Here is a 16,865-nt window from a genome sequence, read left to right as displayed (position 1 = left end):
GGATCGAGCTCGTTGTTGAGCTCTCCTTGTTGTATTCCTTTCTGTCTTAATAAATTTTTACCCCTCTTTTTACGACCTTTCTTTTGGATGTGGAAACAGAGCTCCCAGTATCATGAATTATAAAAGGATATTTTCTATTTTCATTAACAGTTTGGAAATTGTGATATTGCTATCAGGATTTAACTTTGGAATTTTGAGTCAAACACGTTGACCCATGTTTCATGAGTAGTGATTCAACATGAATCCATCTTTGATGAGAATAAATGGAACACTTAGCACTCATTGGATCTAGGTGATGCTCACAGGGGTGGAGCACTGGGACTTTCCGAGAGGTCACCCATCCCAGTGCTACTCCATCCTGAGCGTGCTTAACTACAGAGTTTCCTCCATGGTTAAACCCAAAGCTTGCAACCCCATTTGCAAAACCTTCACCAAGTGTTGTGCCTTATGAACCATTCATTAGAAAGCCCCTTAAGCTCATCAATTAATAAGTAGGAGATAATTTCCACAGCAAGTCAAATTGTGACATTGCTATCAGGATTTAACTCTGCGATTTTGAGTCAAACTCAATGACCCATGTTTCATGAGTAGTGATTCAACATGAATCCATCTCTGATGAGAATAAATGGAACATTTAGCACTCATTGAATCTAAGTGGTGCTTCACCCTTGTGCTCATTGAATCTAGGTTTTGACCAGTGCATTGCCAGCATATACAGTACTTGGCAATCGTACTCAACCTTGAATGGAGAGGAGAAAGTGTGGGGTTTGTGACCATTTTCGAAGACCTCTTGATTTTCACCCTTTGCATGTATAATTTTAATCAATTCAGAATGATTTTTTTTAATGAAAATGATCTACTATCTGAAGGGGTTCGGTAGCATAAAATTAAGGAAGCCATTCGTAGTTACCGACGCAAGAGAAGGGGTGATCGTCAAGGTACTTTTCAGTGTATTGTAGGCGCTGTAGTGAAAAGTATGAAAAGGTTAAATTACATATTTCCAGATTTCACACTAAACAAGGCTATATTGAGCCGCATCTCTATGTGCTCTAGGAATCAGAATGCTTTCAAAGACAAGTGTTCTGCATGGGACATTTATAAAGAATTGAGGTTGATGCTGCTGCAAATTCAGGGTTCAGAGCCGAGAGAAGGAAATGGACAGTCAGCATGTGCAAGACTACTTCACCAAACGTAATTCAAATGTTCCTAAGAGCAGCAAATTCTTCCTCTGTTGGATGGTTTCAAATTTTTATCAGAATGCAATGATTTGAGGGCTCTAAGCAGCTTATCATCTTTGCCATCGTCTGTTGCATCAGGCAACTAAGGCAAATTGCCAAACAAATTGATCATTTGGTTGCTTATACCAAACAAATTGTTGATTGTGATGTTCATGCTCTTCACCAAGATAATCAGGTTTTGCTGTATACTTATGTATTTAATTTCAATAATATCAGAGCACATTTTCTGAAATTTTATGCATATTTATGTATTTAATAGAATTTAATTTTGCACAAATTGAATGTATTGTCATGAATTTATTTCTTCTTCACTGTCAACTATCATATATTTTCTTTCTGATTGCTGACTATTTCTTCTTATGAAAAATATTCCAAATCTGATGCGCTAACATAATTAATTCTGTTACCCATGCCACATAGATCAATTCTTTTTCTTGGAGTTCATTGTTTCGAGCAACTAATTGATTAACCGTAATAAAGAAAATGATTCGACAAAGATTAGCATAGTTTAGATTCAAGGGTTTGATGCAATTTATCTTCAATAAAACACATTGGCAATAGACAATTGTATCAGAAATTCTCAGCAGTCTAGATTTCATCAAATAGTTTAAATCCCAATATAAAGACAAAAGCAAATATTCATGGCCATTTTTAATCTATTGCAAACCAAGGTTTTCTCTTGCTAAAACATGCTTCCCAGCAGATAACACAAATCCAAACAGCCATATTAAACATGATAATATTAATAGAAAAGACATTGGATTGAAATCTGAAATTCCTAGTAGAGCTCTTGTTACCAAATCAATAATGAGAATGAATATTATAGTATATACATTGTCATCCCGAGAGAGACATTGCAGAAGAAATTTTACACACTTTGCTTTGCATCAACTGTTCTTAGAAGTTAAAAAGAAGATGAAGATATTGATGTATTAATGATTTATATACCAACAATAACTAATACAAAACTTCCAGACAGCTTATCCAAAAGCTTATAAACCCTACAAATAAAGAATGAGAATTTAAAAGGGTTTACAAAATGGAACAAACTAAGGATAAATGGAATGTTCAGGGCAAGGTGAAAACACAGTACAACATGGTATCCGTTGGCCAGGGATTTCCATGCTATTTTTATTATCCCCAAACGCCCAAGGATTGGCTCCAAATTGATTTCCCTCCATTGTTATTGCAAGAGGGTTTCTAGGGAAATACTCTTCCCTATTTAAATAAGGTTGTATATGACCTCGTGTAAGGCTCTCTTGGATCTCATAGGGAATGGACATTGCTGGATTTAGAGAAGCTGAAGAGTAAAACGGTTCCATTAATGGTTGCCCAACAGAATACTCCATTGAGGGAACTACAATATTTTCAGCACCAACAATATGAGAAACCTCATATTCTGTTCTTGTAGCACCAGCAATGTGAGAAACCTCATACTCTGTTCTTGTAAGAAAATCTATTCTATCATCAACAGCTTCTAGCTTAGCATCAATATTCTTAATCCATTCTCTGATATTTTCATCGGGGAGATCATTCAAACAATTACCCAAGTAAGGATATTTCTTCATACTCATCTCAAGCTGCTCATTCTCCCTCCTCTTCATGTTCAATTCAAGCTTGAGTTTATCTATCCTCTGTTGTAAGAAAGTGCAATTATCAAGCTTCTTCTTGTCTTGTTCATGCTTGGAAAGCCTTCTGTACCCCTCAATGATCTCTTGAGCTTTAGGCATATCAGGCCACACATCAAGATGCTGCTGTTGTGATGTTTGCTGATCCACCTCAGGCCCAATGCTGACCATGCAACTATCTACTCCACAAAGAATACTCAACTCTTCAATCTTCTTTTTCAATCCTTTCTTCCTCTTCAAAATGTTCAAATTTCTTGAAGCATGTTTAGAAGTCCGTTTCAAAGGAGTCCTGGCAGGACCCATTTTCTTCTGAACAAACAAACAAGGAGAACAAAATCTATTATACAAAATTCTGATTGCATTGAAATAAAACTGAGAAGATCAATATAAAAGAAATGAAAGAACCAAAAAGTGCATTATATAAAATTTGAGTTGCATTCAAATAAGGCTGGGAAGATCAAAAGAAAAGAGAAGCAAGGTCTCACCAAAGAATCCATCAAAGAGCTGCTGGTACAGATATTGCAGATTATGGTTTAAATGTGACAAAAATATTGCAGACACTTGTATTCTTCTTTAATCACAAAGCACTCTTATTAAGAACTCTGTAAATCATAGAGTTATATCCTTCTTGAATCAAAATGCTCTTTCATTTAGAGCTCTGTAACTCAGATATATACTTTTGTTAACTTATAAAATAGAAAGAAATTAAAATCATGTTCTGAGCTTGATTTTTGGGGTTTGTTACTTTTCAAAATCGAAAAGGCAATAGTGACATAACAATAATGAAATTATAAATATTTTGAAAAAGGAAAAGAAAAATTTAAGGTATTATATACATTTTGAATCAAAATGCATTCATATTTGAAATTCTAGGATTCCCATGCAACTTAATTAATAGAAAGAAATTCAGCTCAAGTTCTGAAGTTGATTTTTGGATTTTGTTACTTTTGAAAATAGGGAAAGAAAAGTGGCATAACAGTAATGAAATTTTAAATATTTATAAAATATATATATGTAAATATTCACAACTTCTCCAGCTTTAGAATTGACTCCAAAATGTTTTAAAAATATTTTAAAAAAGAGAGATAAATATTCACAATTCTACAATTCAAAGAGTTGTATTCTTTCTAAATCAAAATGCACTCTCATTTGTAGTTCTATAATTTCCAAAAAATCAACTAAGTTCCTAACTTGATATTTTGATGTTTACTTCTTTTCAAAATAAAAGAAAAAAGTGACATAACAATAATGAAACTTCAAATATTTTAAAAAGAAATAGATAAGTATTGACAACTTAGTTAGATTAAGAACTGACTATTAATTGTTGTATACATTAAATGCCAATTTGATCTTAATGAATATAAAAAGAAAGAAATAATTATTTTATAATTCATTATAATTGAAAAAAATTATTAATATCAAATTTAACTAAAAAGTTAGTATAGACTATATTTTTAAGCTCATAGGTTTATTAATTTAGTTTTTTTACCCAAATTTTGTAAGACCATATCTATTTTTAAATTTTTCGATTGATTTTCTAATGTGAACTTGAAAACTTATTTTAAAAAAATTATAAAAACGTAATTTGTACTTTACAATATGTATTTTTATAGATTTTCAAAAACTTCCCAAAATTTGCAATATGTATTTTTATAGATTTTTCGGCTTCTATTTTTAAAATACACTCACTTTTAGAACATTATATGATTTAATATTCAAATCTTGAAATTATATTTAAATTTTTTTTATATGAATGAATATAATATATATGAATGAATATAATATATATTCATTTTTTTACTAAATCTTTTATTAAGTACAACTTTATTGGTTTTTATTTTCTATTGGTTTTAGATACACTTAAAAAAACTATTTTAGACAATTTCTAAAAATCAATCTTTAGTCTTCTAATGAAAAGTTTCTAATTTTTTCTTTTAAATAATTTTGTCAGTTTGCAGGCTTTGTTTTTATTGTGATGTATATTCGTTGGAATATTTCCTCGTTAGAAGATGAATTCAAAAGGTTTATATTAAGACAAGATTCCAAAGTTTTTTAATGTTTGTGACAATACAATTTTGGTTTCACCTATGTTTACTTTGTGCATTAAGTCCCCATTTTTTGTAAAAATAAATTGCAAGGTTTTCTCGCAAACATACAATTTCTTTGGAAAATAATCGATTTTAGAGATTTATGATGGACTTCTATTCGATGTAATCCGAGATGTTCTTGAAGTCATGATGTACATTGTATGTAGTTTATGTTTTCTAAGCATAGAAATATAAGGATTGTAGGTTTCTTGTTTTCTTAGAAATATTAACATAATTTTTTTTTTGTTTTTTAAAGGTTTCATTGCAAACATACAATTGTTTTTGGAGCAAACAATGTGACTAATTTGTTGAATGAATTACAATATGTGCATTGGTGCTTCAGATATAGAAGCTTTCAATTGCAGAGTTAGAATTACGATGTATAGGAATTAGTTCAAAAAATCAAAGAAAAAAATGTTGCATTGCAAGTAATCATATCATTGAATTTATTTAATCAGGTTTCGATAAGTTTATCTTTTACTTGTTCAAAGATTTCATTATTTTAAATTAATTTTCCATAAATTTATCTTCTACTTGTTTATAGATTTGATTGATTTAAATAAGAAGAACTACAAAAAGTTTAGTTTTATTTTACTTTGAACTTTTAGTTTCCTAAAATTAGTTTTATCTTTTTTGGGGTCTTTTTTCCTAGGTTTGGATAATGTCACACTACAACATTTGGTGTCGTTTTGTGAAGTCCAACCATCACCTAGTGACATAACCACTCATTGGCTTCCATCAGACTTTTGTTGTCACAAATTGTGACGATGAGGAAATTCGTCGTAATTGTGATAGTAGACGTTGTCATAACTTGGAAGAAGGGAGGGACAAGAGTTCATGTTCACTACGTCGCAATTGCGACAGTACGATGTCATAATCAAGACATTGAAACTTTGACTCCAGCATCACAATTGCAATGTATATGCAACAATTGTGCTATAGAAGTGATGGTTATCTGTCAGAGCATGTCATCATGGTTATGATGCTTTTGTGATAGTTGTGCTATGCAAGGGACAGATAGCTGTCAAAACTGACCATCACTTTCAAGGTGGGTCCATTGTAATTGCAACAACTAGTTATTAAAAAAAAAAATTACTTTTGTCCACTAGTAGTAGATCAGCAAGATTGACAACAAAGGTGTTTGAAATAGGTTCCACTGCCACCCAATGATCCTTATCACGCACTTGCAAGCCTCCCACCTCATTTTGTAACAGTATGGTGAGACCCCCATGATTAGAGTGGGGTGCAATGCCCATTGTAAGATCTAGTTGTGAGCACCCTAGATAAAAGTTTAATATGCCAACCTAAAAACCCTCTTCGAAGATAGTTTCTATGTAAGTTGGCTCCAACCCCAAAATTTCAAATATTGTTGCCATCAATTTCAAAGCCATTTTTCTGGTTTCCTTCAAGTATTGTCCAACAACATCTCTACTTCCATTAAAATAACAACAATGAGCCAATCAAATATATGGGCATTAGGGATTAAATTTTACTGTTTCTTAACCAAAAGAAAATCGAATTACATGAGCTTATTTTTAGGTAAATTATCACTTAGGCTTCTATAACCTAGGAGATCTTGTGATGTACTAGAAGTATAAAAAGGGTCAATCTTTTGATTTGGATGAGCTACTATCATGTGGTTTGGAGTAAATTAATGAAATCAAACTATAACTATGGGGGCATTTTGTATTTAGGTAGGGGTACAAGATCCTTTTCAATAATCAATGGGAGTGTAAAGACTATAATCATTCAAGATAGGTTGAGAGTTATATTTCAATAGTATTCTTTCAATTATAGAAAAAATCATTCAATAGTAAGAGATCTCTGCTATTTCATGATATTGCTATCATGATTCAACTCTGTAGTTTTTGGAGTTAAATTCATCAATTCATATTTCATGAGTAGTGGGTGCTTTACTTTTGTGAACATATCCTAGACCCAAAAAGTGTTATTGTTCTATTCATTATCATGAGAGATACATTGTGTAAAACACTACTTGTGAAACAATATGGGTCAATAAGTTTGACTCCAAAAAATACATAGTTGAATCCTAAAGGCAATATAACAATTTGACTTACTGTGGAAAATGTAGCCAACTTATCTCTACCATCTATAATATGAAAATATATCAGTTTCTAGATTAACTTACACATCAGATTGTAACATCAACGTTTTTAATCACAATTGATAATTTCTTATCAAAATGAAAAAATGATATAAAAAAAAGAGAAAAAATTGAATAAAGCCAAAATATTTTACTATTAGATGTAGTAATTCAGAGATACTTCTAAAATATCAAAATATGCCCTTAGCTTTTCATTAATATGAGATTATTTCAACTTATAGAAGAGAGAAACAATACCTATAATTTGGGGGATTGTCTAGAGTATGCAGCATAGGAAGGCATAAATGTATCAAAAAATCTCTCCAGTTGAAAACTTGGTCAACTTGGATATTGAAGTTGGTTCCATATCTGACTAGGTCAAGAACATCCTCATTCCCATACTTCATCTTCTCCTTAGAAGAGAGCGAGAAGAATTGATGGGCTACATCTAATATGTTGGTTATCAAAGATTCCTCAATCCCATAATTAATTACCTTTCTCATGTTCAAAATGGCTGAATTCTAAACCTAAGATTAACTAAAATTGAAACCATCAATTTGCCGCAAGTGCATACCTACACATACTTTTTTTATATATATCTAAAAATCTATATCCAACTATTGTAATCATAGCAAGGTCCGACATACTCCATCAATTCAACAACCTTATTGTAAGAGACCTTTATGTCATCCATGGAAAATAGGCCCAAACCATGTAATGAGGATGGTGCTATGCAATATATCCTCTCTCCAAGACAAAAATCAATGTTTATTGGAGGAAGTTCATTGGGGACCCATTATTTATGTAGATGTTTGTGCCTAAAGGGAACATTGGAGTTGCCTTCACCTGCATCATCATAAGAACATGACCCCCCTTGTGCAAGGAAAGATTTCATGCACTTATTGAATTTATTTATAATATTTTGACCTTGAGTCGATCTCCTTGATTTAGCCATACTAAATGTCTGACTTTCTTCTTCCATTCCTATATTTTCCTTGCTCGAGGAAGACAAATCTGACAAATACCTATTCGCTGGTACCTGCACTCCATGAAATAAGAGATATAAGTGGCAATGAGAGAGATATTTTGCAAATGGTAAAAGACATTAATCTCTATGAGGTGTATTGATTTATACCTGATGATCCATGAGACTGTGTGGGGTGTACATGAAAGGGCTTTGGGTTTTTGCATATGTAAATCAATTGTCTTATGTTAGCTAAAAAAATCATGATACATATACTCAAAATTACATCAAATTAATCATTGATCTATCAAGAACTCAATATTGAATAGCATAGGTGTTGATCACGTAACTATATATTTCATTCATGTCATTGATAATCAAACCCACTTCAATGTTAGCTAATTAAACCACCCCTCCATCAGTGATATTTTTCTTCATCCATCTCATCATCAAGATCATCATCATCATCGACATCATCACCACCACTATCATCATCAACGTCATCATCATCATCATCATCATCATCATCATCATCATCATCATCATCATCATCATCATCCTCATCATCATCATGATCAATAGAAGCATCATCATTGTGATTAGTAGCAACATCATTTGCATTAGGAGCATCATCAACTAACTCTCAATCATGATCCACTTATTCCTTTTTCTTGGTATCTTCTTCTTCCATCACATTATACTTTATCAGCCTTCCTCTTGGATCATGTCTAACAAAAATGACCAAGCCAATTTATGTGGATAAAGAGAACTAATTTGAAGGAATTAAAGTCAGATTCAATTATATCAACCAAAATGCCATAGTATCGATTTTGAGACTCTCAAGGATGTAAGTCATTTCTAGATGAAATATGGGTCACGTGGAAGACTACAGTTACCCCAGAATCAAAAGTTGTTTTCGTGTCATCTAACCTTGTGATGAAAAAGTTATAACCATTGCATAACATAGCATTGTGGTGTTTCACCTACAATAATTTCAAACATGTACACAATATTGCATCATGAGTTCAAAAATATATGGTTGATTAACAAACTTATAAGTACCTGGAGAATTCTTAAACCATATGCTAAATCTATTTCATTTTGTGCAACATTGGGATCTCCATTACAATGAGCTTGTATAACCAATGAAGACACAAATTCCAATTTAATCTATGACCAAAATGTTGACATCATTAATCCATACTGTCATCCAGTCTTGATTGTTTGGAATAAACAAATATATTGCATCCCACTCTTTAGAAACTATACAAAAGTAAATAGATGACTTAAAACACATTTACTTTGAATATTAAGAATTAATTAACTACAATAACATCTCATGATTTATTACCTTTCACTTTCCTAAATCTACCATTCCTCGCCAAGTACTCCCTTTCAAATTTTTTAATGGACCATTCTCCCTAAAATGTCTCTTAGTTGTTTTTATTTTTATTCTTCTTGTCTTTAAGCCATTACAACTCTTGAAAGGACAATAACATTTTTCATTGCCTTCTCTTTGAAATTTAGACAAAACTCTAGTGATTGTCTCCCTATTTTGATTAAGTGCCCTTGTATTATCTGACATGATTCTTCTTCATGGGAATAACTTATTCTTGTACCCTTATTGAATTGGTTGTACTTGATAGATCTATCATTGATAACCATTTCAACATACACATTGACATTAGAGAGAAAACCATGAAAAAAAATTGGACATGGTGTTCTTAATGTTTATATTTGCACATATGGTTTTGAAAGGAAAAAATTTGGTGTACTTAATGTTTATATCTGAAAAAAAATATTGGACATATTGTACTTAATATTTATATCTGCACATGGTTTTGAAAGAAAAAATTGGTGTAATTAATGTGTATATCTGAAAAAATATTGGACATGTTGTACTTAATGTTTATATATGCACATATGGTTTTGAAGATGGTAGAACTATTTGACAAGGTATTTCTTCACTGAACTACAATAAAATCACCATGTATTTCTTCATCAAACTGCATTAAAATGTGGCTATGGGCTGTAGGGCACCTAACATATAAATACAATTTTACCATACGGTATCATTTGAGTACTTTTTGTTGTAAATATATGTTGTTTTTTGTGAATCCCAATAAGTAAGTTGGCAAACTTGATATAAAGATGAAATATATATTGCATAAACACTCTAGTTTAACTATATATATATATATATATATATTGTTTGCAATAAACAAATGATAACTACAAAAACTATCAGTTTTCATTTTTTTTCTTCTTAAGCACTCTTTCTTCCTAATCATGGAGTGTGATCAAACACAAAGAATTATCTATTTTATCACTCTTTCTTCTTCACATTTTTCATCCAATGATCCCATTCCACCCCTATAAGTATGCTCCATTTATATCTCCATCTATTGCATCAACACAACTCCCATTTCATATTTATTACTTATTAAGACTATCTTTCTCTCATTCACATCTAGTCACACATTTGATAATTTGAGAAAATAAACTATTTGATTCCTTCTTGTATTCTTGAGGAAGGTCCTATTCGATATTGATGTTGTATTAATCGTGTGTGGAGATTTTCAATGTGTAGATCATTCATAGTATCATCAGATATTTTTGTGTTGGAATTTCTTTGTGTAATTTCAAATGTAAAAATCATATTCTTCTTAAGGGTACAATATATTCTCTAGAGAAGCATGGTCTTTGAATATTTGATTAGTGTATGATTGATTGATTGTTGTAAGACATATCTGTAGTGAGAAGGATTTTGTGATACTTATAATTTTGTATATTTAGTAGGTTGTGTAAAAATATTATCAATTGATTGTTTATATTCTAAAATCATAAGCAAGAGAACATTTTTTTTTTTTGAGAATTCAATAGAGGATCTATCTTTTGGGGGTTGGGTTTTTGGTGTAGGAGCACCTGGGGATTACCTAAGCAATATTATTTTTCATGTTTTTTTTGTGTGTGTGTGTGTGACTTAGGGAATTTTTTGATGTTTTGGATATAAGGTCATGTTGACCATAGTAGTAGTATAAGTGGGCTATTGTTCATAGGGTCTTAAACCTTTTGGCTACGTGCAATTAAGGGCTAGCAAGTTGTAAAGCCCTAAAAGCATGATAATGATGTCATCATGAGGTTAGTAGAGTCTAGGATGGATTGGGATGTTTTTTTCTACCTCATTTGAGGTTCTTGTTTGAGTTTGGGAAGTAATGGAGGTCATTTCGCTAAAGTTGGTAAAAGTTGCTAAAAAGATGGAAAAGTTACTAAAAATATGATGATGTCATAATGAGGTTAGTAGAGTCTAGGATGGATTGGGATGTTTTTTCTACCTCATTTGAGGTTCTTGTTTGAGTTTGGGAAGTAATGGAGGTCATTTCGCTAAAGTTGGTAAAAGTTGCTAAAAAGATGTAAAAGTTGCTCGAGAAACATTGACAAGAAAGTTGTAATTCAATGGAGAAGAGACATAAGGGGAGAATAACCAATAAAACAACATATATAAGGCATGCAAAGACCTATGAATAAGGTTGGATGCTCATTGTATGGATTGAGTGTTTTTGCAATCAGCATTTGGAAACAATTTGTATGCAGTTTCTTTGTTATCGATGATGGTGTGTAGTTAGAAGTTCAAGATCCATTCTATAACTTCTCTATCCTTTAGATTATAGTTTGTATTGATTTAGTATGTTTTAAGATAGATATTTTGATCATTTCATTTTCCTTTTGTGAAATTATTTTGGTTTTACACTGTCACTAGTTTTATCCATGCAGTTGCTAAAGATGGAGCTCTAACTCACTTTCCCATTGTCCATTATGTATGCCCTCTTGGGAATAGTGAGTAGGCTCCATGTACATAATGTATACAGAATAAAGGGCCCTCAAATGTAGAGGAAGTATTTTTAAGGTCTTTCCCTAAGCAAGCCTGTGGTGAGTCCACCTAGGGAAGGCCATAAAGTGATCAACATTACTTGTAGAGTATAAAATATAGAGTCAAAATTCCTTTTGGACATGAAAGAAGGAAGTCTTACCAACATTCCATGAAGTGGATTGGATCATACTAGTCATGAAGAGGGCCTAGATAAGTCATAATTGTTGGAGTAGCCTGTGAAGGCTAAAAAGCTTAATTTTCACCTAATTTGGGTTAGGGAAATGGGTGGAAGGATATGACCTCAAGACCCCAAAAATATTTAAGGGGATTACTAATGAAAAAATAAACCTATGAAATATTGCAAGGTTTTTTTGGAAGGCATAGGAGAAAAAGCCTATTTTCTAGGAATACGAGACCTAATAGGGATAATAGACCTAATAGGGGAATTTGGTGAGATTGGATAAGAAACTAGACTAGGAGGGATATCTAAAACCCCTACCTGATTACATTGGAGTCCCTTAGGACACCTCCACACCTCTACAAGGTTGGTTGAATAATATGGAGGATTTAGGCCTTTGAAGATGGTTTAATGGCTATGGCAAGTGAGAAAGAACACATCAAGAAGTGGAATGAGCATACAAAACTTATTGGTATTTAGGTTAGCTTAAGGAGACTAGGGGATCCTAGTGAACAAAGGGTCTTATAGGTGCTAGGGTAGGAGAGAAAAATACCCTAGAAGTCTTCAAGAAGACCAAGAGCATGAGCCAGTGATTGGTTCATCTAATCTCCCTATTATTTTTTCACCCTCAAGTGGAGGGTTTTACCAAGACAATGTACTGTGTCATTTGTTATTGAGTTTCTATTTACTGCATTCTTGCATTGTGGTTTAAAATAGTAACAAAACTAACCCTAGCTAGCAATTTTTTGTTGATTGACTAGAAAAATGAAAACTTCAAGAAAGGAATTTTATATGGGAAACCACCAATTTATAAAGCATATTGTTTCCATTGAATAGAGTGGCAACCGAATTTTAATACAAAAACTTATGAACTAGTAAAATTTCCAAAGTGGGTAAAGATTAGATAGCTTTTGACATAATACCTTCACTTCGAAATTGTAGAGATCATGGGTAACTCTCAATTGACTTTTCTAATTTTAAAGCCAAATATGTAACAAACTTGCTAAGATAAGCTAGAGATATTAATTAAAATTTATCCAAAGGTAAAATTCCTTTAATAATTAAAAATTATAATAGAAGAAGAAAGCTAATATGTTAAACTAGAATTTTAGTAAGGTAGAATTTGTGATCAAAATAAGATATCTAGAAACAAATATCAAACAGATAGCATTTTAAATAATATAAGATTCTTTCTAGATATTAGCATAATATTCAATAGTGAGACTTGAGGGTTTGTGGTAGAAACCCCAAAAGATTTTCAAAATTCTAGAATGACAGGAATTGAAGATCATTCACAAAGTCAAAAATTAACAAGGTCTAAAGAAGAATTGGGAAGAATAATGGCTAATAAGAAGATTTTTCACCGATTTTTCCATCCCAAAATCACATGTGTAGAGTTATCAATGAGTGCTATGTTAATTCCAAGAGGTATATGAATAAAAAACGATGAATGCTGTTGCTAGTAAAAACTATTTGTGTGCATGTGTAGGAAAAACATCACCACAGATGAGCATGTCAAGGAGTTTGAGTACATAGAGGGCTCATTACTCATATTTTTTGAGGGAAGATTTAGTAATAGTTATACCTTTTGAGATAAAATGCTTCAAATTCTTCTTATGCAACTATCATATATTAAGTTTTCATAGCAAAATGCCAATGATCACAGGCCCATTTCAAGCTACATTTAAATACAATGCATCCAACATAGAAATCAGTATGAATTATTTCCTTGGTTTCATTTTGAGTGAATGATTAGCATGATCACTAAAAGGTAGTAGGTTCAATTCCACAATTTTATGTGAAACTCATAAGTGTTAGTCATGCTCAAGTGTCAATCAATGGTGGTATTTCTTAGCAAATGAGCTTGGTAGAAACACTAGAAAGTGTAAGAAACTAGGCCATTTTTATGAATTTTTCAATGTCTTCTACTCGTTCAAGATGATCAAAAGTCCAATATTTGTTTTCATTTTCTCCTTTTTCCATTCAAGGCCTCACCCAAAAACCCAACTTTTGTTTTCATTCTCCCTTCAATTCAATCTATCCATTCAAAATTTGATCAAAAGACCACTTTTAGCTATCTTTTCTCTTTGTCTACTAATAAAAAATCTAGCTTCTTTACATAGAACTTAGCATAAGATAGTAGAAGCATGCCAATATTTTTTATAGCTAATTTTATGCACACACAATGTTCAACAGTACATTAGATTTTGATATTATTTCTATATATAATTCAACCATGTGTTCATTGTTGTTGTTTAGTTTCTTCATAGTAATTACATATATAAAGAGATATGTTATGCATGTAAGGATTAAAAAGGTGGTGATTGCAATAATTGTGTATTGTAACCATCTCAATAATTTTCAATACTTATGCACAAATGTGCTAATAATTGTTTACAAATTATGAAAACTTGTATAAATATCTCAACAATCATTCAAATTTTTTAACTAGTGGTACAAGTGGGCAGCTATTTGTACATGATATGTTTTTTAATGAGCTCTTAATTATTATGTTTTGGTTTTTGTGAAGTCAGTAATTACAATGTTGGGTAAGCAAGGACTAAAGGTAAATGGTTAAGTGGTGATTGGTGGTCTTCTTGTAGGTAGATTCATAGATAGGAGAACTTGGTGATTGTGTTTGTTACCATTGTAGCATGATAATGAAGAAGAAAGAGGGTCACATTCCAAGTAGTTTGAGATAAACAACGTATATTTCTAATTGATGTTTACAAATAACATAGTTTATCCAATGGTACAATGGTACAAGTGGGCTCACTCAATATGGATTATAAACTAATGGTACAAGTGGGCAATTGTTTGTACATGATATGTTTTTTAATGATCTCTTAATTATTATGTTTTGGTTTTTGTGAAGTCAGTAACTATAGTGATGGGTAAGCAAGGACTAAAGGTAAATGGTTAAGTGGTGATTGGTGGTCTTCTTGTAGGTAGATTCATAGATAGGAGAGCTGGGTGATTGTGTTTGTTACCATTGTAGCATGATAATGAAGAAAGAGGGTCACATTCCAAGCAGTTTGAGATAAAAAATGTATATTTTTAATCGATGTTTACAGATAACATAGTTGATCCAATGGTACAATGGTTTAAAAATATGGGTGGAAGGGGACTCACTCAATATTATTAATTGCCTTAATAAAATCTCTATAACTTTGTGGAAAATTAGTAATATTATCTATGAGGCTATTAACATTATAAACTCCTTTGATACTCGTGTTATAACTCATAATTTTAGAGAAGCTAATTGTACTGCTGACTGGGCAACAAATGTGGCATGCAATAGTGATCATATTATCATTTGAGGACATTATGATCCTTTACCTCTGGATGGATGCCAATTATTTCATCATGATAAATGGAGGTCTTTGCAAAAAAAAAATTAATATGATTGTGTCAGTACCATGTAATAATGTGGGGATAAGTTGCCGTGGGCATTAGGTCATTATTTTTAGTGATTTGAGCATTAACTCGCATGGATTCTGAGTCAAATATGTTATCGATAAACATCGATTAAAAATATACATTATTTATCTCAAACTACTTGGAATGTGACCCTCTTTCTTCTTCATTATCATGCTACAATGGTAACAAACACAATCACCAAGTTCTCCTATCTATGAATTTACCTATGAGAAGACCATCAATCACCACTTAACCATTTACCTTTAGTCCTTACTTACCCAACACTACAATTACTGACTTTACAAAAACCAAAACATAATAATTAAGAGCTCATTAAAAAACATATCATGTAAAAACAACTGCCCACTTGTACCACTAGTTAAAAAATGGTTATGAAATAAATATGGGTGGAAGAAGACTCACTCAATATTATTAATTGCCTTAATAAAATCTCTATACCTTCATGGATAATTAGTAATATTATCTATGAGGCTAGTAACATTATAAACTCCATACTTGTGTTATAACTCATAATTTCAGAGAAGCTAATTGTACTGCTGACTGGGCAACGAATGTGGCATGCAATAATGATCATATTATCATTTGGGGACATTATGATCATTTACCTTTGGATGAATGCCAATTCTTTCATCATGATAAATGGAGGTCTTTGCAATTTTTAAAAAAAATATAATTGTGTTAGTACCGTGTAATTATGTGGGGATAAGTTGTTGCGGGCATTGGGTCATTATTTTCAGTTATTTGAGCATTAACTCACATAGATTTTGGGTCAGTTGTGCCATTCTCCTCTTTGATTTTTGTGAGACTCTTTTTGTCACATTCATTTGGGGGTTTCAAAGGAAGAAGAACTGGGCTTTTGGTGAAAGGAAAATGGGAGGTAAGAGGACAAGGTTTGAACTAGTGAGTTGTTCGAAGTGGATGAAGAAGGAGTAGGTGTGGGATATATTGAGGCATGGTAATTTTAATAGGTATATGGAGAGGCTAAATGATAATAACCCAATCATTACACAACAGTTTATTAAAACCTAGAAGGAGGGCTCAATTATGGTGGGTAATCAACAAATGGAGATTATAGAGTATGTGATTGTTGAGGCCACATGCTTGGAGCTAGATGGTATCAATTTTATAGGGAGTGAAAACTTTCAAACATAGAAATTGAGGATTTTGTGGAGTCTGAGCATGAGAAGAGTCATTTGGTCAAAATAGGTAATTCTAATATCAATCTGGCTTTTGTTTCTTGCCCATGGCATTTTGTGTTGTTTGTGATAATGGAATACCTAACTCTTGATGGGAGATTCATGAAATGTTATGGGTACCATTTTATGCTGTCCAACCACTTTGGGCACAATATTAA

At 32.0% G+C, this 16,865-nt stretch overlaps 1 protein-coding gene and 1 pseudogene across 1 annotated transcript; both read right to left on the bottom strand.

The window, feature by feature from the left end:
• Nucleotides 1–2,287: 2,287 nt before the first annotated feature.
• On the bottom strand, nt 2,288–3,169 carry LOC149580078 (agamous-like MADS-box protein AGL36). Its single transcript, XM_089803343.1, has 2 exons — nt 2,669–3,169; nt 2,288–2,629 (listed from the first exon to the last, which is right to left on the bottom strand). The coding sequence occupies exons 1-2, from the start codon at nt 3,167–3,169 to the stop codon at nt 2,288–2,290; spliced, it is 843 nt and encodes a 280-aa protein (XP_089659469.1).
• A 2,863-nt stretch (nt 3,170–6,032) lies between these two features.
• On the bottom strand, nt 6,033–8,039 carry LOC149580077 (fe(II)/2-oxoglutarate-dependent dioxygenase 4-like; annotated as a pseudogene).
• Nucleotides 8,040–16,865: the final 8,826 nt, after the last annotated feature.

Source organism: Cupressus sempervirens, chromosome 1 (assembly GCF_028749045.1).
Source record: "Cupressus sempervirens isolate cs-2001-9-10 chromosome 1, ASM2874904v1, whole genome shotgun sequence".
Taxonomy (NCBI): domain Eukaryota; kingdom Viridiplantae; phylum Streptophyta; class Pinopsida; order Cupressales; family Cupressaceae; genus Cupressus; species Cupressus sempervirens.
The sequence above is the reverse complement of the archived record's forward strand: the minus strand, read 5'-3'. Positions and strand labels throughout refer to the sequence as shown.